At 42.0% G+C, this 24,316-nt stretch overlaps 1 protein-coding gene across 1 annotated transcript; it reads right to left on the reverse strand.

Moving 5' to 3' along the window:
- Positions 1–21,303: 21,303 nt before the first annotated feature.
- LOC145795961 (uncharacterized) lies at positions 21,304–24,089 on the reverse strand. The gene is made up of 6 exons (XM_082880914.1): positions 24,026–24,089; positions 23,564–23,931; positions 22,980–23,084; positions 22,692–22,838; positions 22,074–22,179; positions 21,304–21,422 (listed from the first exon to the last, which is right to left on the reverse strand). The coding sequence occupies exons 1-6, from the start codon at positions 24,087–24,089 to the stop codon at positions 21,304–21,306; spliced, it is 909 nt and encodes a 302-aa protein (XP_082737040.1).
- Between the last annotated feature and the right edge of the window lie 227 nt (positions 24,090–24,316).

Genomic DNA, 24,316 nt, shown 5'->3' on the forward strand with positions numbered 1-24,316 from the left:
TCAACTTTCTACCAATCAAAATATATGGTCTCACAATTATAGAGTTCATCATTTAGGGCGCTCAACTTGGTCACACGATTACAGAATCATAATTCCAGTGGTTTAGTCATTGAAGACGATAACATAATAAATCACCCTGAGCATAGGTGTAGATATATATATGTGCATGTGCAAAGTCAATCAACATCCCAAAACGTATTTCACAAATTTCCTAAACGGGGCATATACCTCCAATGAATACAGTCTCGATCATATGGGTCTAACCAATCTATATACACATGCAGCAGATATGAAATATATGCCGATCTGAATCGATAACATCCCAAGCGAAGATGTACAAACGTACTAATTCAGAATTAATCAACACATAAGCATTCATTTGTCAACAGTATAGATACTTGGGATAATGGTTACAACATTCTGAGTGCTTTCTGGGATGAGTGTGTTTACTCTATCCTAAGTAGAAATTCCTACCACTGGTACGGATTTAGCCAAGGCAGAGGATTCATTCACATTTCGTTCAATCCGGGGACAGTTCTTTGCCGTATGGTCCATTTTACCATATCTATAACGAGCCCCAGAAGTCTGATAACAAACTCCTCGGTGTTTCTCACACTGGTGGTGGCAAAGGTTCTTGCCGTAACGACAACTGACACTGCTGTCTCAAGATCTCTGCCAATTCTTGTACTACTCTTTCCGGACTATCATGTCGAGCTGTGGAAGAACCTTCCAACTCGTATGCCCTTAATTTGCCCATACTCTACACAAATTCTTATCAAACTTTACCAAACACTGGGATGCCCAATACGAAATTAAACACAAAATCACATGAGTACATTCGCACATAGGCACATTGTTATATTCTCCTTTCGCATATCGTACGCAATTAATCACTTACGTAACAGATGTTTACATATTTATCAAATATCGCATGCTAAACATTTATCTAGTAATTATATACTCAAATCATGTTCATATTTCAAACAGACACCCGTAGGCAGAATTGAATGCACATAAACAACTTTTCATGTATGTGCATTATATCAAAACAAACTTGTTGTACACGCTAGTGTAACAATTCATATCTCATATTCAAATCATATGTGGTATTTCTTTTAGCGTGACATATCATGTTGGTCAAGCATATCAACATATCTCATACATAGGCCACGGTATTATTTCCCCCGGGCGAGGGCCTGTGCCACGGTATTATTTCCCCCGGGCTATGGCTTCATGACCATAAGCCACAGTATTATATCCCCTGGGCAAGGGCCTCCGCTAAGGATACCACAATTATGTTCAAGGAGAATTTAGGAAATCATTCATACACAACATGGCATTCCAGGGTACTTGTCATTTCACATCATTAACAAATATTTAAAGTTAAACATAACTTTACGGAGTTCTTATTCACCGTCTGATTAAACTTGCATTATACAATATACAAAAGATTCTATAAATATGCATATACTAGAGAGCATATGTAATCAAACAGTTTGCGATGCAAGTACAGCACAACTTATAGCACATACTTGCCCAAATCAAAACACTTAAGCATATTCTCGATGCTTTCGAATTCATACCTATCTCATAAATGCATCCTAGATCTTTTCTAGACGCTTATTGCTCTTTTGGACAAGTGCGTGAGTTATTAACTCGTACTCTGATACCACTCTGTCACGACCCGAACCCGCCCCCATGGGTTAAGGACGTAACCGGCCAGTAATCCTAAGATTACCTACGGCCTCAAACCAAACCAAGCGTATTTTAACAGAGTTAATGGGGGCCAAACGGAAGCAATTTAAAACTTTGTCCATAGAGCTGTGCTTACATGGCACCTCAAAACAACCCATACATATGTACGTTAATAACTCACAACAGCAACATAGTGACATAGGTTCTATACAGACAGGATCATTGAAAATTAAGTCAACCCATAAGAACTATAAGCAAACATATACAAAACTTCGCCAACCTGACAAATGTAAAAACATAACAAAAAGGCGAAGGCGGGTCTCATGCGTGAGACACAAGGGCTGACTCTCTCAAAACCTTAGTTGTTCCATACAGGCTTCACTGAGGCTGGGTTTAGACTTCTCTTGGCTCACCTACAAACACATGAATGAGCGTGAGCGAAAGCCCAGTGAATAATATCAAATCAAATACAGAAGTTACATAACAATGTAGAACAACACGTTCCAAACGGCCTTAGGCCCAATTCCTATTTCTATTTAACAGATATATAACTATACGAAATTCAAATCAAGTGACTGTAGTTCCAAATATTCTGGCCTTTGGCCCATTCAGATTTCCATTCATGTCAAAACGGCCTTCGGCCCGTTCATTTACGTCAAAACGGCCTTCGGCCCATTCATTTCTATCAAAATGGCCTTCGGCCCATTCGTTTACATCAAAACGGCCTTCGGCCCATACATTCATGTCAAAATGGCCTTTGGCCTACTCGTTCATGTCAAAACAACCTTCGACCTACTCATTCATGTCAAAACGGCCTTTGACCTACTCATTCATGTCAAAACGACCTTCGGCCTACTCATTCATGTCAAAACGACCTTCGGCCTACTCGTTCATGTCAAAACGACCTTCGGCCTACTCATTCATGTCAAAACGGCCTTTGGCCTACTCGTTCATGTCAAAACGACCTTCGGCTTACTCATTCATGTCAAAACGGCCTTCGGCCCACTCATTCATGTCAAAACGGCCTTCGGCCCACTCACATGGGTCAAAACGACCTTTGGTCCATTCATTCACATCAAAACGACCTTCGGTCCATTCATTTATATCAAAACGACCTTTGGTCCATCCATTCATTCCTGTCAGACTTTTGTCCACAATCCCAATTAACAACTCATAAAGTTTAAGGGAATAAACAATTGGACATTGACAAGCTTTCGAATATTGATATTACTCACAGTGATCGGCTTGTGGATTCGCCCTAGAGCTTGACCTTACACATTCCATGAACACAGAAGGGTCATTAACAATTCAATCCGTTCCTTAATTCACATATTCCTCTTTAGGCTTTATTCCTATCTCATTAACTCATTTGTAACGCTTAACACATGCCTAAGAGTGATTACAAGTGAAAGAGAACGGAAAACGAAACACAGGATGCATGAACAAAATTTCAGAAGATAGGGTCCCCGCTCGAGCGTGGACTTCCCCGCTCGAGCGGACCCTTTAGGCCTGCAAAAGTGCTGGTTGCATCAAAAATACGCTCGAGCGTGAAATAGGACGCTCGAGCGGAAGGCCTGTCAAAATAGCTCCCCCGCTCGAGCGTGAATTACCCCGCTCGAGCGGACATCAAGTCTGCAAAAGTTCTGGGAGCACGCATTTCCCGCTCGAGCGTCAGGTTCCCCGCTCGAGCGGACCTCAAAGTTCTGGAAAACCCAGAACTGTGTTCTTGAGCTCCAATTCGATTTTCCAGCTACATTACTTGCATGCAATGGCTCAAATGTCAAATATAATCATACTAACATGGTACCAATGCAAGATTATAACATTATGAAGCTCAATTTCTTGATTTATCTACATGCATGTCCCAAAATATCTCAAACCCATCATCAACATGCTCAAATTCAAACATTCAAGACTTATACTCCCATGATTTGTACATGCATGTGGGAGATGCTCATCATTCTCAACTTAGATGGTACAAATGGTGATTACAACATGAGCTTCAACCAAAACTCTACATGAATCACATGTTTCAAGCTCAAACATGCAGATTCAAAGTAATTTCTTACATGCATGAGTTCCAAGACTTCAAGCTCAACAAAAATCAACTTATTACATGCTCTTTAACATTCTTTCAACTTTGAACTTACAAATTACAAACAAGAGTCCATGAATTCACTTACCTAAGAGCTTCAACCCTCAAGCTCTAGCCAAATCTTGAGCTAGATCTTCAAATTCCCAAGTCTTGAGCCCAAATTACACAAGTCTCTCCCTTTCTCTCTCTACCACCGGCCCTCTCTTCTCTTCTTTGAGTTTAATATCAGTCAAAATGAGGCTAGGGAGGGAGAGATTGAGTGTTTAAAGCTTGACAACAAAATCCACTAAAGCCAAGATTATAATAATAAAGTAGTTGGGCTCTAATTCATCAATTTAATCGGTTTAATCCGAATCAATTTTCAATTAAATTTCACCTTAGGCTCTAAAAATTATGCCAATCACAACGGCGTAATCAATTTCGGGTTCTGTGGCCGATAAGGCCTCCAATTTAATTTCCGAAGCGGTAAAACCAAACAGATATTCCTACGGTGAACAGATAGAAATTCAAAACCACATATTTTCACATAATGGCATACAAAACCATGCTAAACACATAATCATAACCAACTTAAGGACCAATTAGCATAATACAGAACAGGGATGTCACAAGCTGAGTGGGTGAGAATGGACAGGTGACTACTGAGTGCTCTGTGTTGGCGAAAACTAACTGATTTTTCTTCTCTGAACAACTGGTGGGAGAGAGACTAACGCTGGCTGACCGTCAACTAGATTTCAGATTTTGAAAAGCCTACCAGAGCGAGTCCACAAAACTTGGGGGATATCAGATCTCTCTGAAGCTATGATTGCAAGACTACCTAATAAAAGAAATAAAGAAATGGAAAACAATAATAAAAAATCGGACTGCACTTGGGCCCAAATTTGCAACAGATATGATCACAACTGAAGGACTGTATTTCCCATTGAAATCTGCCTCCACAAACTGATATCAACTGTACCACTAATATGAAGCACTCCTGTACAGTTTCACTGTAAAGCACATACCAGGTAAATAGAGCCAAAACACCCCTATGAGAGGGTAGGGTTACCTTGTCTTAGATTTGACATGATCTAGGGTTTCAGTACTTCACGCAAGTAGTTCCACAAAATCTTGCATGCGGGTGAGCATCCGGTCCTATGTTGGAATAGTCACTATGGCTTTACTATATGCAGCTAGGTCGACTAGTCAAAAGGGTACCTCAGCAAGATTACCTAACATACCTCTGATATCTAACACCGAGAAGTGAAAGGAGGATCAAGCGGTACGGCGGTAGTCCAGATCCAATGGTTGTGTTTCCAACATGGCAAAGCCCACAACTGACCAACCTTTTGGCAAGCTTTTTAGGCAAGCCGTCCAGGAATAGCAGATGGAAAACACAGTGACTTTAAGAGCACCAATGCAAATGCAATGCAAAGAACATATATGTGTAGATAAAATTTCATATCATGAAGTTCAAGTCAAGTTCTATAAATCCCCAGCAGAGTCACCAGAAATTGTAGCTTGCTTTTTGTGCTCCCCGGAGGGGTTTAGTCTCCTCGGATACGATAGCCCTACAGTTTAGACTCCCATGGTTTTGAATTTGGTTTCACAAGTGCAATGTAAAACATAAAAACACAAATGAGAGTCCAAATCCAGCAAATTTTAGAAAATCCATTTATCATCAAAGATGCCAGAAATGGACTGCATTGCCAGATTTCAGAGTTACCACCTAAATATTTTTGAAAAATTTAGGAAACTTGTGGCTTGTGCCAAAGGCCAGTTGTCCGTAATAACCAAAGTGTCTCGGCTCGAGAACTTAGGTATGAGAGGGGAAGGTCATGAATTGAGCACTCCACTCATCCGATCAAAGATCGACCTCTACTAATCATGATGTGATTTTTATGTACATTATATGCTCTTGTTCTGATTGTTATGCTAACTTTACTATGTGAGGAACACAAGTATAGACTAAGTCACCTACTTTGGATTGCTTTGATTTCATGTTTGTTTGAAAAGAGTTTTGAATGTGCTACTTGCAAAAGCAAGCTCATATGTACATTTGTCAAAGTTGTTCCAACTTAAGCAAATTAGCCTTCATCCACCGGCATTCAAAGACATATATCATATAAGCACTTAGCCTCATGGTAGTGTGCTTGATATGACAACACGAACACACATGGAATATGCTAAAGCAAGAAATGCTCACCTAGTACTCAACCGAGGCAAGCCCAAAGAAAGGAAAATAATTAGAAAAATGCATGTTCCTAATATGCAAAGTGACTAATGCAACACATACAAAATGCAACTATTAGATTCGGCTTCATAACACGGCATATGGATCAATTCAAGGTATACGGTAGCACATGTATTCAAGTAAGTAGGAAATGACAACAATGTTAGAATGATGAACCAAACCCAATGCATGCAAAAATGAATATTAAGCATGGCAATGATATGAAACGAAAAATATGATACTACATGCAACCATCGTAAATAAGTAAATAAAAGAGAGAAAGAAGTGGGGGTTGGAAGACATACACAATATTACAAACGTTACAAATTTGCCCTCACACAAGAGGGTCCAAATGAATGTCCTATTTAACTAATTATTATAACACAATTGAATTAACTAAATTAACTAGCTATTACATATTCGAATGAAGCTAACGAATTAATTACAACATACTAATATTAAAGTGCTAATTTAATGGAATGGGAAACGAGGGCCCACACGCACACAACCGAGAACATCCTCTTGGAAACCTCTCTGTTGAATCTGTTCTGTTTGTTGTCAGAAAATTATTCTATTTTGGCCTCAGGTTCTGCTTTGTTCTGCCACAAAAATGCCACTGCCTGTACAAAATGGTGGTCGGTCGGCCTTGATAAGTGGTCGGCCGTACAGAATGATGGCGTCGGCCACTGCTTTTGAGGGATACCCTGCTGCCACAAAACTAAATCATAGCAAAAATAAAGTGTTTCCAGGAGATGCCTATCCTCTCTGCCCTTCCCTCTCATGAAGATGATCAAGGGAGGAGTAGATTTGGTTCAAAAATCATCAATTTTTGCACGTTTGTTGGGTGATGATCTTAGAACCGACAGAATAAAAGCTCAATAAAAGGAAAGAAAAGGCGAACAACACCTCATCCCTATCATGGAGTTACCTCAAGGGAAGAGGTGGACATTGCTTCTTGAATCATTGAACGTCACTAAAGAGTATGTAATGAGTCAAGATGCAATAGGTTCAATATAACATCCAATTGAACCCAACTCAATTTTATTACCTTTTTTTTTTTTTAACCTCTTTTACTCCAATTTTATTAGCCCTTTTTTTACATTACCTTTCCTTTTCTTATCTTTTATTCATTTTTGTCTAAAAGTGTAGATTACGTCCACTAAGTCCAAAAGCGATAAAGATAACAAGCACGACATGACCCAAGAAATGAGCATGTCAAGCCCTTTTATACGGGGGGAAATTACAAAGGAAGAGTCAAAATCATTTACAAGCGATAATGAATTCTAAGTCAAACCCAAAATGAGCGATAATGACTAGTCAAACTCAAAGAGAGCGATGATGACTAATCAAACCCAAAATGAGCGATAATGACTGTAAATCCAAACGTGATAATAAGCTATAATGACATTTTCCTTGGTGATTTCCAAGGGTCTAACTAGAAAGCTAGTCTCTTAGAAGTAATGGATCGGTGATAAAGAGAGGTATCAAATGAGAGTTTGTGCTTAGCATAAGAGAGATGTAATGCCTTGGTAATGAACCTTCGAGGAGATTAAACCATTAAGCATGGGAGGTCTCTTTCTTTTGCTTGAACACCAATCTTTTGTTAAATACAACTCTTTAATCAAAATAAACAAATAATGGAGGGAGGTTGCAGAGATGATTATGCAAAGGTGATTAGAATAGTATGAACATGTATGAAAGCTATAAAAAAAAAAGTGCAAGAAAAGACTATCAACTCAAATGGATTGAAAGCTATATCCATGAGGACTTACAACAATACATCTACAATATTCAAAGCATAATTTAACCCCTCCTCTTTTTTGTGACTTAAATCCACATTTATTGAGCTAAAATAAACTCTAAAAAACAGTGTGAAAAAGCAAAGAAAAGAGATAGGAAAGATGGTATAAAAGCTCAAAGTATACCTCTTTCAAAGAATGGATGCTCTTCTAGCTCACAAACCACAAGTTGAACACTTTCAAGAGCTGAAATTTGTGTTCAAGAGTGTCAGCAAGAGGCCACTAGTTTTGGCTAAGGAGGTGTATGTACGATTGTGGCTCGACTTTTTCGCGCCCCCCTTTCGGAAGTTTGAAATAAGCCAAACAGTTCGGACTCCCGCGGTTCTGAATCTAATCTCACAAGTGCAATGTGAAATTGATAAAAACCAAAGAGTCCAAATCCGACAAATCTTTTGGAAAATCGATTTTGAATGAAAAATGCTTTGCCAAATACAGAGTTATCACCTACATATTTTTTGTTTTGGAGAAATTTAAGAAACTCATGACTCGTGCCAAAGGCCACGTGTTTGTCATCACCAAAGTTACATCGGCTCAAGAACTTAGTACTAGAGGGGAAGGTCATGAATACATTTTGAGGACCCCCGCTCGCCTGATCAAAGGTCGGCCTCTACTAATCATGATTGTGATTCTTATCTACATTATATGCTCTTGTTCCAGTTTATTTAGACTAGCATTACTATGTAATGCTGACACACACAAGTATAGACTAGTTTGCCAAAATTGGAATATTTGATTTCATGTTTGTTTTCGAAAAGGGTTTTTGAAGTTGCCACTTGAAAAAGTGGGCTTAAATACACATTTGATCGAATTATTCCAATTCAAGAAACAAGCCTTCATCCACAGGCATTTAAGCAGTTTTAGCAAGTAAGCACTTAGTTTCATGGCAAGCATGCTAGTTATGGCTATCACTCACACTCATGGAAGTATGCTAAAGCAAATAAAGACTTACCTAGTACTCCAAGCCAAAAAAGAGAAATGAGTTAGAATAATGCAACTCATGCAATATGCAATCTAAATAGGCTCGGCTACTTAATATGGCATATGAGTCAGTTAAATAGCATGCGGTCTAAGCACGTGTTCAAAGAAGTATTAAACAACAATGCAGTTAGAATGAGGAACCGAGCCTCGGTGCATGCAATACGAATGGATGCAAATATGAAGTATGCTAATTGAAACATGATCCCTAAACTAACCATCATAAGCTAATTATTACAACACAAATTAAATTAGCTAAACTACTTAACTAATTACAACAAATTGAATAAATTAATTAACTGTGCTAGCTAACTAATTATTACAAACTGAATTAATTAACTATTCTAGCTAACTAATTATAATTACAACACAATACGAATTAGCTATTCTAACAAATTACAAAAGCCACTAGCTAAGCATGACACTAATCTATTACAACATAGATCCCAAGGAATGATGAAGGACTCATGCATAAATGCAGTTCCCACCCGAAAAAGCCACTGTTTTGCTGCTGCATGCCTCAGTTTCTCAGTAGGACACTTGCACTGATTTCCACATTCAGACTAACTTTGTTGTGCCTCAGGAGTACATTTTTGAATTTGCATTGGTGGCCGACAGGGGGCCGGTCGGCCACTAATGGTGGCCTGTCGGTCACTGCTGACTGGACTTCCTTGCTGCGATAGAGAGCAAACAGAGCAGGACAGTACATTTCTCAAGGGTTGTTTGTACTGTATATCTCTCCTTATCATCAACACAAGTTCATAGGAGTGATACACTTGGTTCAAAGACCATCAATCAAGCAATTTCATTGCATGATAGCCAAAGAACCAAGGTGTACAAGTTTAATCAATGCACAAACAAGACTACAAACCTTCACCCTATCATGCATGATCAAGGGCAATGGAGACCTAAGAAACTTGGCACATTTCATCATTTTGAGTATGAAATGCCCCAATTTTCCTTGTGTTCAATTAATGTACGATTGAACACAATGAAACACAATCAAATTCTTATCTTTGCACAAATTTAGTTTCAACTTTTTGTTACTCATTTTAATTACCCTTCCATTCTTTAACCAATTAAGTCCGTTGGTGATTTGAGTCCTCTAAAAGAGAAGGAAGTGCCAAACAAGGGGTAGTTTAAGGCAAGAGAGAGGTGTCATACTATTGATAATGAACCCCCAAAAGAGGATTAAACCATTAAGCATGGACCTCAATCTCAAGCTTAAACAATTTTAAGGTTGAAACAAACCTTAAAGCAAACAAAGAGTGAAGAAATGAGAGAGGTCGCGGAGATTATGCTTGTTGAAATTAAGTGAGAGAAAGACTAAAACAATGCAATCAACTCAAACAAGTGGTGTCTAAAGGCCTAAAACACCAAGCTTGTGAGGACACTTACACTAGAAGCATGCAAAACAAGACTCAAATGCAACAACCAGCCAAAAACAAAGACAAAACAATCCAAATCAGAGGTTAAAACATGCTGGAATTAAACTGTAAATGGCTAGAAAATTAAGCTAACACATAGAGCTAACTAGGCTAGCAAACAAGACACAAGGAGGGGAGGCTAACCCCTCCAAATTTGGACTTCAAAACATGATTTTCATCACTGAAATTACTCTGAAATTCAGTGTTCAAAAGCCTAAAAAAAGATGGTTTGAAAGTGAGAAACAAAGGTGGAAAGACCTTACAAACAAGGAAGAAAGAAGGGTGAACCACCCTCTACCTTTAAATGGCCTATAACCACCAATTTCAGCCCACAAAAACAGAGTTTTTATAGCCCAAAAACAACCGAAACTCAGTGGATAAAAGATAGAAAAACAAGTATGCAAAGTAAACTAAAAAGGCAAATGTTACACCTCTTGAATGGAAGACTCTAGGCAATAATTCAAGCCAAAACCACCATCTAGAGCTCCAAGAAGACCTCAAGGAACCTCAGCTCAAAGATAAACAACTTTGGTTTAGGAAGTATAGGCAAAAGTGAGGTGCATCTAAGCTATTATGCACAAACTTGCAAGAGAGAGAAAAAAAAATGTAAAGAGAGATATTTTTGCTCTAAAAACTCTAACCCTCAAAATGGGGGAGAAGACCCCATTTATATAGAAAACATGAATTCCATATAAGGATATCCAGCTCTACACGTGAGCGCAGATGCATGCATTTATGCAAACAGTTGGCACTGCTGGCATAAAATATCTGCAAAAGTAACTAGTGGCTGTCGGCCACTATTGGTAGCCGATCGGCCACCACTAGTGGCCGACCGGCCACACCAATGGCTGACAACAAGAGGCTATGGCCGATAGCCTACAATGGTTTCCGACAGGCCACTAGAGGGTGCAGGTTTGAAAAGCACAGGGTTTGGTCCAAAACAAGGCATAGAATAGACAGGATTTAAAGGCTCAAAGATAGGGTATTCCACCGAGGAATTTAGACACCAAAACGAGCACATGCAGTCATAATCATTGAGTGCACAAGCGATGACATCCAAGTCTTGAGGACGGTTAAAAATGGAGTGTCTACAGTTGCCCCTCTTTGACAGAACTCGGAGTCATGAAATGACGTGAGTGAATGTCAAAGCCCAAAGACGACCCATTTTGACAAGGCCGAAGACTTGGACAAACAAACAAGACAAAGAAAATGGTTGCGCCCACAGGCTGCCTATGTATCCCTTTGTAAGGAATCAAACCAACATAGTTCTGGAGCGATGCAAATGATATTCGTGCAAAGCAGTTTGAAGGTTGGACTTACACGCCTTATGTAGCTGACTATTTTGAAAACTCATGACATGCACGATGATGCAATAAGCAATAAGAGATGAGATAAGCAAGAATGAATACAATCATATGAATGAACAACTTAAACCAAAAATAGGTGAAACCGCACTTGAACCACAACAAAACAAGACGTAAGGAAAGAAAACATCGCTCAGGGTTGCGTTTCACGCATTTGAGAAACTGAGAAAATCGATCAGGGTTGCGCTTCGCACGTCGCGAGATGAAAATTCTCAAGGTCGCGGTTCACGCGTCCTAAGAAACAAAACCGCTCGAGGTTGCGTTTCATGCATCACGAGATGAAACTTGCCCAGGGCCACGTTTCACGCGTCTTGAGATACAAAATCGCTCGGGGTCGTATTTCACGCGTCTTGAGATAAAACTCACCTAGGGCCACGCTTTGCACGACCTGAGAAACAAAACCATTCGGGGTTCCATTTCATGCATCCCGAGATACAAGAAAAATCGCTCGGGGTTACGTTTCACGCGTTTTGAGATGAAACCCGCCTAGGGCCGCGCTTCGCATGTCCTGAGAAACAACCACTTGGGTACGTACTTTGTATGTCCCAAGGTAAAATAACAGAGGGGTGTACGATAGATTCACAAAAGTGAACATGTGTGATAGATGCACAAAACGAACATGTGCGATAGATGTACAAAGTGAACAAGTGCAATAGATGCACAAGTTGAAGGAGTGCGATAGATGCACAAGGTGAATGGGTGTGATAGATGCTCAAAGTGAATAAGTGCGGTAGATGCACAAGTTGAAGGAGTGCGATAGATGCACAAAGTGAACAAGTGCGATAGATGCACAAGTTAAAGGAGTGCGATAGATGCACAAAGTGAACAAGTGCGATAGATGCACAAGTTAAAGGAGTGCGATAGATGCACAAGTTGAAGGAGTGCGATAAAAGCACAAAGTGAACAAGTGCGATAGATGCACAAGTTGAAGGAGTGCAATAGATGCAGAAATTAAAGGAGTGCGATAGATGCACAAGTTGAAGGAGTACGATAGATGCACAAAGTGAACAAGTGCGATAGATGCACAAGGTGAAAGAGTGTGATAGATGCACAAGTTAAAGGGAGTAGGTTCTCTTACTGACAAATGAATGATCGTATCTGGAACTCCTCTGAATGAACCATACATACAATATCGTTTGTCTGTGTTGGCCAAGGAAGAAAGAAAAGAATTAAACAAGTGCGATACAATAGCCATGCATGTTCTATGCAAGATAAACAACCAAGATATGATGTTCATTGAAGGCATGTTCTATGCATGTGACGAGAGTATTTTCTATGCATGAAATTAGAACAAAAGCATATTCTATACGTGAATCATAAACGATGCAAGACGCACACGTAGTGTATATATGAAATGCATATCTATGCAACAATATGAAATGTATGTTCTATGCAAGGAACAAAAGCGTGATTTGACAAAAACAAATTCAGTGGCAACTTCCGATTTACCTCTCGGAAGAGTTACAACATGTTTAAAAAGGATACACCTCATTCAAGTTGACAAGTGATGAACATCGTGCGCCGAAAACACAAATTTGAGTTTCCATAGAGACAATCTGAACCCAACAGTGAACTTTCCTTGCACTTCTTGGGAAACAAGGACACAAAACAACATCAAGCCTCAGTGGAGGGGCACTGGCCACTAATCAGCCGCAAGAGGAGGGCGTCGGCCACTTGTTGGCCACCCCTGAAGGTTGTCGGCCACCAATGTGGCCTCTTAGCCACCAATGGTGGCCGATCGGCCACCGATGACAAATTCGAGGCATTTTTGACCTTTTGCCTCGGGTCTTTATATACACAAATCCACACTTCAATTCCTCACTTCTCCAAGGCTGAAATTCCTCCCTCTCTCTCTCTAGACACTTTCCCTCTCTAGATCCGAGCTTTATACGTGTTTTCCAACACCCCACGCAAACTTTATTCGCTAAAACCTCTTAGTTCTCAACATTTTGAACCGATCAAAATTTGATTTCGACACTTCTTTCCTTATTCTCTCCCTTCTAGGCTTGTTCCCCTCGAGTTTCTCTCGGGTTCCGTGACCTTTTTATGGCTTTGACTTTTTTTCCCATTTTCTCTCTTCTATGCTTTGACTTTTTCGAGTTTACCCTATTTTCTCCATTTTCCTTCACTTTTCACCGACTTTTCACCCATTTTCCAGATGGCAGATGATATTCCATGTGAGGGAGTCCCTCCAAAGGTTCCACCTTCACTAGCACCTTATGCCGAGGTCGAGGAGCTGATGATGGTTGAAGACATTGAGGCAGATCTTGATGTAGAGTTCATCCAGAGCTTGAACCAGAGCTGCTACCACTGGGGGTACGACCCTTTGATCCGGCGAGATATCATCCTCGCACACACTTCTTGCCACTCGGAGGCATCAGGCGTTTCAGTGACTTCGCTCGCGATGTGCCGGAGGACCACCTGCTGAGGGAGCCGGCTTCTCACCTTTTATCCCTTACTGTTGAGGTATGAACTCTGTTTCTATGCATTCCTGCCTATCTTCACTTGCATTTCTTGTACTACATTTTCTGACTGTGCTTTCATTACTGTCTTAATCTGTATTTCTTGCACTGCCCTTAACTGCATTTCTTGCATTGTCCTTACCACAGGGAGACTCTCGTGCATACAGGGGGTACAAAGCGACGACAGCGAGGGATTAGTATGACAAGGTCCCTACTAGGGTCCGTGATATTATTGATGAGGCAGACTTCGGCCTCATTTGCTTCGGATTGACACGGGTCATAGTGAGTCACCCACTTCTCAAAGCGCTAGTGAAGAGATGGTGGGACACCACCAACTCCCTCCACCTCTCCACTGTCAGGGAGATGACGATGACTCTTTACGACTTTGCCATGATCACGGGCTTAGGCGTAGGGGGTGATACGATCCCTTTCGATACTAATATGGGAAAGTGGGAGGCTGCTTGGATCGAGCTACTAGGAGCGTGCCCGCCTCTGTTCTGACCAACCATTCTTAGATATAGCTGGTTTGCTGAGTAGTTCCGAGGGAGCCAGCCAGAGACAGTAGAGGAGATAGAGCAGTATGCCCGGGGCTTTCTGATGTTCCTTCTCGGTACTACCTTGTTCGCAAACAAGGCAAACACTGTAGGATTGTACCTGTTGAGCGCCCTGGTGACCCTTCCTTGGGTGTGTTTCTACGACTGGGGCGGAGCTGGCCTCGCCACTTTGTACGACTAATATGAGCTCTACCTCCCGTCTGAAGGGAGACTTGATTAGAGGCTACTGGCGAGAAAGGGAGGTATGCATTTCAGTTTCCTCTTTGCACTTTACACTTTCTGCTCTGCATTTCCTGCATTGCATCTGTTCAACACATGTGCCTTATACTTTGCACTTTCAGCATCTATTCATGCTATATGCTTTCTGCTTTGCATTTTTTGTATTTGTTCAAACTACATGCTTTCCGCTTTGCACTTTCTATATTTGTTCGTACATTGTTGATCACATATCGCTGCACTTTCCTTGCAGCTATGGATGTATGCATATTTTCTAACTTTAGCTCCAGAGCCTGTGGACGAGCTCCCTTTACTATTCCATACTCGGGACGATATAATGGCAGGCTCCAACGTCGGACCCGTGAGACCTTCAGCTTCTTCTGGCGTTACTTTGACATTGTGGCTGCTCATGAGGTAACTCGAAACACAGTCATTTTTGCTTTACAAGTGTTTTGATTCCCATTTTGGCAACTGATAGCAACTAATAATCCGTACAACCTCTATTTGTAGATCACGTAGCAACCATAGGCGATGATGCCGGCTGGCACGTGGGATTAGTTCACCGGGGCCTCGGCCACTTCTCGTTTTCGTATTCTACTAGAGGGCCCAGTTTGCTGGGCCTGGTTACTGGGCAAGAGATTCATCCGTCAGACTATGGGCTCACCTGACCCGGTCGTCCCGATGGTGCTGCTAGAGTCCATGAGGACAGTAGACAACCTATCCATTGATGAGGTCACCGTGTTTATGGTAGGCTTGGATGCTGACTACTTCAGAGCCGGGGGTGATTATGCACCCTTCATTCAGACCTATCTCATGCCACCTTTGACAGGTGCTCACGGAGGTGAGGGAGCAAGAGCTCCTGCTACGAGAGAGGCGCCTAGAGTGGCTAGGGCGACTAGGTCCTGTGGTAGAGAGGCTTCCCGTGCGGGCCAAAGGACTGGTTGGCCAGAGCTTTCCACTGCACTGACATGCTGGCGACATACCAGGGATGCTTACCGGGTCCCGATTGAGCCTGTAGCGACTAGGCACGAGCTTGTCGGGGTTCGAGGCCCGACTTAGGTATGGACTACACCTTACAATTTGCATTCCATATTTCAATTCAGATATGTTTATTATGTACACCAATCATCCAAAATTCATTTGCAGGCACCCATAGAGTACACAGGGAGTGCTCTTGAGCTGATAGCCTCCTTGATGGGTAAGGTCCAGATGAGGGAGACGCTGCTTGGCCTCCACGACATCCCGGTAATTTCTTCAGTTTGTAGTTCATGTTATCATCTTTCCACTGATACATTGGCATCTCAAACTGTAATCTTTTCCAAACTGCATCTGACACACTGTGTCTGATATACCGCATTCACACACTGTACTCACACACACTGTATCTGACTTCTGTACACACTCATGCCACATACCATGCTTGCATCTGATACATACTGAGACTGATATGATGACAATTGTCTTTTCAGATCCCACCCATACCGGGTGCACCGACAACAACTGCAGCACCAACAGTACCTCCTCTAGCAGTAGAGAGGAGAAAGAGGGGTAGAGATAGGGGTGCCCAAGGTCAGAACAACCCTCTAGAGCCTATCTTGAGGGACGAAGATGTTGAGACAAGTGGCTCAGAGGAGGTGACGAGTTAGCACTCTGGGTCTTCTGAGAGCGCAGATGATGACACTGGCTCAGGTTCCGGGAGTGGAGATGCTGATGTCGAGGCAGGTTTAGGGGCAGAGAGCGGAGATGCTACCAGCTCTGGTTCAAAGGCTGATTCTGGCAGCAGTGCTTCTGACAGCAGCGCAGATGGAGACAGTGCCCCTAAGTCCTCTCATCTGAGGAAGAGCACGAAGAGGGCCCCTCAAGCCTGAAGTGGCTGGTGCCGATTTTTTTTGCATTTTTTGCTTAGTTCCTTTTTGTTGGTAGCATTAGCACATTGTATAGCTTCAAATAGGTTTTATTTCGCTCTAAAACTTGTACTCCACTTTTGTAAAAAAAAAAAATGATTAAAATAAAACCCTCACAGTTTTTATAAAAAAGGTGTTGTTATATTTGCATTATGAGCACCATACACACATGAAATGGACAGGGAATTGAAATGGCCAAGAGCGCTTAATCGGGTAAGAGCTGACAGACAACCAAAATACAAAAATGCAAAACACAACTCGATAAGCAAAGAAAACTCAATAAACAAAGTAAAAACAACTTAATACAAATGAACAAACCTGCTAAAATCAAAGACTCAAAACAAGACCTTGAAAGAAACAAAGATCAAAACAAAACATACACCTCCAGCATTGGTCAACACACAGGTGGACGGCGAGCCTGAAAAGGGGACTGTCAGCCAAAGGTAGAGGTTGTCGGCCACCAATGTGAGGAACCTCCAGATTGTTGACAGCTGGCTTCCACTCACAGCCTTATCTTCTACGAAGGATTGAGCCTCGTGAATTCTTCTCCAGAACTTCATTTTAGCTGCAATTTCTTCCACAAATTGAGCCATTTCTTGCCGAAAGACTCTTGGATTGGATTGCAACTTTAGATGGCGCGGAAAAGGTAAATTTCTGGGGTTTCGGCATAAATGCACTTTTTGTGTTGAGCTAAACTCCACTTTGTTTTCCGTTCCTCTATTCCGCGGCTAGATGCTGGAACCCAATTACACATGTTTTTAGCTTCAGGGGACAAGAAATATGCCTGACAATTAAAGAATTTCAGGCGTTAATAGAACCCTGATGCGAAGAGAAAATCAAACCTCAGTCCCGTTTTGGCCACATCCAAACTTTGGGACGAATGTGTAGGCTTACTCTACATGAGGCTCGATCTTTGGTTCACAACGGAAAGCTGGACATTCCCAATTTGATTCATCGCTTTTTCGACATTGGTGACCGTGGCGACCTTCTTTGGCGAAGTTTTCGGCAACATGCCCTCTGCTTATGTATGTTAGCTCATTTCCTTCTTGCCCCTAGTTTCGATGGGTCCAACATTTGGTTGGTCAAAGTGGCCCAAGGTTTGAAAGAAGGTAAGGGTTGCATCGGCTTGGAATTGGCCGAGACCTTGATGGGCTTAGACGCCTTCCATTGGCGGGAGACTACCAGATTCGCAAGGAGTCCACTCCTTCTTCAGGTAATATTTCCCACCATTTCTCATATGTGTTTCTTACATCGCTCGACACTCATGCTCTTATTTTTCTCGCAAAGCCCTTTTCTTACTTTTCTCTCAACATACATCTTTCTATTCTTTAATCTCTCTTTTCTTTCATCCCTTCCCAGGTGTGGCTTATGGATAAGATAAAGGTAGTGGACTCTTGCCCTGAGTACTCAGAAGGCTACTTCTTCTACCACCGTCTAGTGGATTTCCCTAATGAGGGATGATGGTGCCATTGGATGTGCAGCAGGTCTGCTGCTGACATAGCTTGGCGTTGCCCCTGGCTTAATCTGACCGAGATGAGCTACAGCACGACTCGGCAATCTGGCATTCAGCTGATTGGCCTTACACACTGTGTATTCTACTTTTCGTTTCGGTTCAGACGTCAGTTCGGGCATGACCAAACCCGCCCATAGGAGAGGGTAGAGTACCCAATTTCATTCCCAGTTCGAGGTTCACACTTGGCTAGGTATCTCACAGCTTGGAGGACGAGAGAGCTTTTGACCCCTGCCCCAAGTTTCAGTTGTGCCCTTTTTGGCGAGTGTCTGGCTTGGCTCAAGGATGAGGCACAAACCGGACGTACTTTGGCATCAGGAGCTTCCGCAAGCACAAGTAGGGGACGCAGGAGCACCTGACTCATCTATGCTCCTAGTTTATTACTTCGACCTTTCTTTTCAAGTATTTTTTTTTTAATGTAATAAAAGCAACTTTGATTTGTATTAGAAAGTTGGAGAACTTTTTTGCTGAAATCAATGAAATTAAGGTTGTGAGCACTGAAAATTTTCCTTTTGATCCAAAAATGGTCTATGTTGTAAAAGGCAAAATTTGAACAAAATCAACTTCTATCAAAACTTTTCAAAACCATTTTCGAATCCAAAGATCAAAAATTGCCCCTTGATTGAATAACATTGCTTAGCACTGTAACTAGCTCTCAGAGTAAAGATCACAACCAAACTCTCAAGTAAAGAAAAGACAAAGATGACCTGATTAATCACATGGATAGGATAGTTGAGTTGGAGGTGTTTACGGCCGAACTTCAGGATGAAGTTGCCTACGTATCTCGAAGATGAGAATCAAGCCTTACGTAGTTCGGTTTAGGTTCACTCGAGTATTAACTCTCTCCTTTTGCACTCTAACTTTTGCCAACGGTGCCGCTTTAGGGTTTTCAACCTTGCAAACTCAGTTTTTCTTTATTTTTAATTTTTTGTGCCCTAACTTTTGCCTAGGTCGCTCTTTTGGGTTTTCGGCCTAGCGAGCCTCTCAGGGATAGTATTTCTTCAACTTGTCCATGTTGATTGGTTGGGAAAATTCTAGGCCATCAAGGTCCATGAGAATGACAGCTCCACCCAACTAGATAGTTTTAATGATGTAAGGACTAGTCCAATTGGGTCTGAACTTGCCCCTAGGGTCATGGATAGGAGCTCGGTTGTCTTTCAGCACCAAATCCCCCTCTTTGAGATTCCGGGACTTAACCTTGTTGTTAAAAGCCCTAGCAATCCTACGTTGATAACCCTGAATATGGTGCAATGCTTTCAGCCTTCTCTCATCAAACAACATTAGTTCTTCAAACCTGCTCTGTTGCTAGTCCGCCTCTGCTATTTAACACTTAGCCATAACTCGCAGCGACGGGACTTCTATTTCGATTGGCAGAATAACTTCCATTTCATAGACAAGAGAATAAGGAGTTGCCCCTATAGACGTTCGGATTGAAGTTCGGTAACCCTAGAGTGCGAATGGCAATTTATCTGGCCAGTCCTTGTAGGTCTCAATCATCTTCTACAAAATATGCTTGATGTTCTTATTGGTGGCCTCAACAGCTCCGTTGGTTTGCGGCCGGTATGTAGATGACTTATGAAAAGCCACGTTGTATTTCTCCAACAAGTCGATCACCTCCTTCTTGAAGTGGAAGCCATTATTTGATATAATCTCATTTAGGACTCCATAACGGCAAATGATGTTGTTTAGGATGAACTTAGCCACATACACTGCTTTCAACACTGCGTAGGACTGAGCTTCCAGCCACTTTGTAAAGTAATCAATTGCCACCAGAATGTATTCATGCCCATTTGAACCTTATGGCGTGACTTCCCCAATGACGTCAATTCCCCAGACTGAGAAAGGCCATGGTGAAGTCATGTTGTACAGCTTTAACGGCGGGATATTCATACGATTTGCATGAATTTGGCACTTGTGGCATCGCCGAACAAAACCAATACAATCCTCTTCCATAATGGACCAGTAGTAACCTTGCCTGAGGATCTTCCAGGCTAACATTACTCCGTTTATGTGCGCTCCGTACTCTCCTCCATGGACGGCCTCCATCAGGCGCTTTGATTCCTCTTCTTCGACACACAACTTGTGCATTCCCAGATGATCTCATTTGTACAGTTTACCTCCGTAGATGATAAATTGGACGGCTATTCACTGTATTCTCGTTTTGTCCTTGGCATTTGCCCCTGGTGGATAAACCTCATTCTCCAAGAAGTTCCAGATATCATAGTACCAAGGATTTTGATGTTACGATTTATCTATTGCGGTGATAGTCTCATAGGCTGGCGTATATCTCTACTCAATGATGATCGGATGCATCCGGACTCCAAGCAAGATGTCTATCATAGAAGATAGAGTTGATAAAGCATTAGCGAACCTGTTGTTCTCTCTCAGTAGATGCGTAAAAGTCAGCTTCTCAAACCTAAGAATAAGAACGCCCAAGTTCTAGTGATAAATCTTCATCTTTTCTGCCTTGACTTTCCAGTCTCCATTTGCTTGCGAAATAACTAGGTTTGAGTCCCCGATGACGTCCAATCTTTTTGCCCCTAGTTACAGGGTGGTTTCTAATCCAGCGGTACATGCTTCATATTCTGTTTCATTATTGGATACCTTGAACTAAAGTTTGAAGGCTAAAGGTATATGGGAATTGTCGGGTGCTATCAACAACACACCTACCCCATAACCATATTGATTGGACGCTCCGTCAAAGTACATTTTCCAAGTCCCCTCATCGACTTGTAGAATAGCTTTATCTGGGAATAGGTATTCTACTGCTTCATCCCCTTCTACTGGGTGATCTTCCAGGAACTCCGCTACCGCTCTCCCTTTAACCGACTTGCGAGTGACATACTTCAGATCAAATTCGGAGAGAAGAAGTAACCAACGAGCTAGCCTACTTGTAAGTGCTGGTTTCTCAAAGAGATATCTGATAGGATCTAATCTTGAAACCAGATTACGATGTGAAATCACAAGTAGTGCCTCAATTTCCTGGTAGCCCATACCAAGGCTAAGCAAGCTTTCTCCAACGGAGTATAACGGGTCTCATAATCCAGCATTTTGTTGCTCAAATAATAGATGGCTTTCTCCACCCTATCCTCAGATTCCTGAGAAAGCATGTATCCCATCGTTTTGTCTGTGACTAACAGATACAGAATCAAAGGCTTTCCCGGCTCTAGCAGTAATAACACAGGAAGATTTTGAAGGTACTGTTTGATCTGCTCAAAATAAAATTGACAACGATCATTCTATCAGAATTTCTTTCCTTTCTTCAGGAGACCAAATAGTGGTTCACAAAGTTAATTTAGAAATAAACCGTCTTATGAATTGCACTTTACCCAGAAAGCCTCGCACCTCATTTTCAGTCCTTGGTGATGGCATTTCTAGGATGGCCTTGATTTTGGAAGGATCTACCTTGATGCCCCTCTGTGTGATCAAGAAGCCCACCATTTTTCCTGCTGTTACATTGAAAGTACACTTCTGTGGGTTTAACCTTAGTCTATATTCTCTGATCTGTTGAAAGAATTTCTTCAACGCGGTGTAGTGGCCCTCTCTTTCCTTGGACTGAACAATCATGTCGTCCACATATACCTCGACCTCTTTGTGGATCATATCATGCATAATAGTTATTGTAGCCCTTTGATAAGTAGCCCCGACATTCTTCAGCCCAAACGGCATCATCCGATAACAATAGGTTCCCCACGGCGTAGTAAATACAGTTTTCTCTCTGTTCTCGAGCGCCATCAGAATCTGGTTATACCTGGAAAATCCATCCATGAAGGAGAGCAATGCATGGCCTGCGGTGAAGTTTACCAACTCATCAATATGTGGCAGGGGAAAATCATCCTTCGGACTGGCTCTGTTCAAACCCCTGAAGTCGACACAGACTATGATTCTGCTATCCTTCTTTGGAACTGGAACAATATTAGCCAACCACGTTGGATACTCAGACACAAGCAAGAACCCTGCCTCAATCTGTTTGGTCACTTATTTCTTAATCTTAATCGGATCCATCTGTTTGGTCACTTCTTCCTTAATCAATCAAGTCGAGCCTCAGGGTCAAGAGGGATCCGATGCTATACAATCTCAAGATTGATTCCATGCATGTCTTCGTAGGACCACGCGGAAACATCTTTGAAATTTTTTAATAAAGCGACTAAGCGCTCGCGCTCCTCTGAAGACAACATGGACCCGATTTGGACCAGACACAGATCCTTCTCAGTACCCACGTTAAAAGCAATGATTTCATCAACAAGGGGTTTGGCAAACCTCTTCTCCTCTTGATTAATCAAATTTTTCAAAACCAGAGGAATTCCTTCCTCTTCGTTTTCATTAAAATTTTGAAAATTTAAGTCAATGCAATGAAGAAGCGGCACAGAGAAATACTCAGAATCTACAGTGACATTCTCGTTCATAAGGTCCAACTCATTTAATTATTTGGTTACAACCGATTCAAAAGCTAAACAAAAAGAGGACCTAGACAAGACCTTGGCATTTGGGTTATCACCCCCAGGAATGCTGGACTCGGACTCAGACTTAGAAGAACTGGAATTTGATTCCGATCCCATAGACTCTGTAGAATCAGACTCCGACTCATCACCCGACTCAGAACTAGAAAGGTAGCCCTCTCCCAGCTGCCAGACAAGAGATGGTGCTTCAGATGCATCCAAAATGTTGCTAGATAGGTTAACACCCGGCTAATCCCTGATCATGGAGATGGTAAGGTTATTCCCCAAGCTCTCTTGGTCGGCCGAAAGATCTGAAAGGAGACATGCCAGTGCTGCCCCTACTATAAGTTCGCTGTTGTCTGAGTCATTTTCCATGCTCTTCTCAGCTTTAGCTGTTGGTTCAGCCTTTTTCTCTGTATCACTGCCTTGCAGCTGTAAGTCAAAGAACATTTTAAAGCTAGGAACACACTGCTTCTCAAAATTTAACTAGGGCTCGGGAAAGCCGCAAAACGGGAAGTCTTCCCCTTCCCGAACAAAATGGCCGTTCAATGTTCCCCGGATCGACCTGTGAACGAGCTCATAGCGTTTCCCAGTCTACTTAGCTCTGGCTCTGCCTGCCATCTCTTATCTCTTCCTAACCCAATCCTCTTTGGTAGGCACATAGCCAAGACCAAAGGCATGCAGATTATGTAGCACATCGGCCAATGCTGTGACACCTTTTCGGCCACTTCTTTCTAGTTCCATTCCTGGCACATGTTGTAGCTTTTCATGAAATAGATTGATTGGGCGTTGACATACATGCCCTTATCTACTGCAAAGATGGTTTGCACTACTCGGGCCTCGGCTAGACTAAACCCTGAAAGGAATACATACTCCTCGCCATGAACAATTTCCAGCACAAGTGTAGTTACCTCTGGCAGATGATGGATGAATGAATTCCCAAAGAAGATCGCTACTTCCTTCTCGTGGAGGTATTTCAGCATTTGGTGGAGGGTAGAGGAAACTACTTTCGCAAGGTGCAACCAGGGCCTCCCTAGCAGTAGATTGAAAGTGGTTGGCATATCCAAGACATGAAACTCATTATCCTGTTGAGCTGGGCCCACTTGAACTCTGATTTGTACCATGCCCATAACCTGTCTGCTCATATTGTCATACGCCCGAATCACCTGGGCTGTAGGCACGAAATCTGCTGGTTTCAAACTGAAGACATAAGTTGTATGAGACAGATAGACATTGATAGTTGACCCAGTATCGACCAAAACCAAGCACTTATTTTTCTCTGCACTCAACAGATATGTGCAGAGGTTTGTTGTGTGCTGAGCCTTTTGGCGGCAGTTCTTTCTTGGAAAAGGTTAGGGTAGGGCTGGCACCACCTGGGAAAACAAATCCTACAAGCTGTTCATGGGTGGTGTCAATGGATAACTTAGCTTTGTCCATTGCTGATAATACAGCCTATCGATGTACTTGAGAAGCCATGAGCAAACTCCAGATTGAAATGTCGGCTCGGATCTTCTTTAGTTGTTTCAGCACTGTCTTTTCTTCCAACTGCTTCTCTTTCTGCTTCTCAGCCTCTCTATCTTTCCCAGAGGCCTTAGCTTGGTCTAAGTACAGCGGCTTAAAATACCGCCCACTTCTCGTCATGTGGTCAATCTCTTCAGTATACC

Source organism: Camellia sinensis, chromosome 7, assembly GCF_055761805.1.
Source record: "Camellia sinensis isolate YWXY chromosome 7, ASM5576180v1, whole genome shotgun sequence".
In the NCBI taxonomy this organism is placed as follows: domain Eukaryota; kingdom Viridiplantae; phylum Streptophyta; class Magnoliopsida; order Ericales; family Theaceae; genus Camellia; species Camellia sinensis.

Coding starts and splice junctions, on each gene's coding strand:
- LOC145795961 (XM_082880914.1), bottom strand. CDS start 24,089: ATGGACAAAGCTAAGTTATCCATTGACACCACCCATGAACAGCTTGTA. Junction 23,932..24,025: donor TGTAGGATTTGTTTTCCCAG/GTGGTGCCAGCC, acceptor TGTTGAGTGCAG/AGAAAAATAAGTGCTTGGTT. Junction 22,839..22,979: donor TTATAGTAGGGGCAGCACTG/GCATGTCTCCTT, acceptor CTTGTCTGGCAG/CTGGGAGAGGGCTACCTTTC.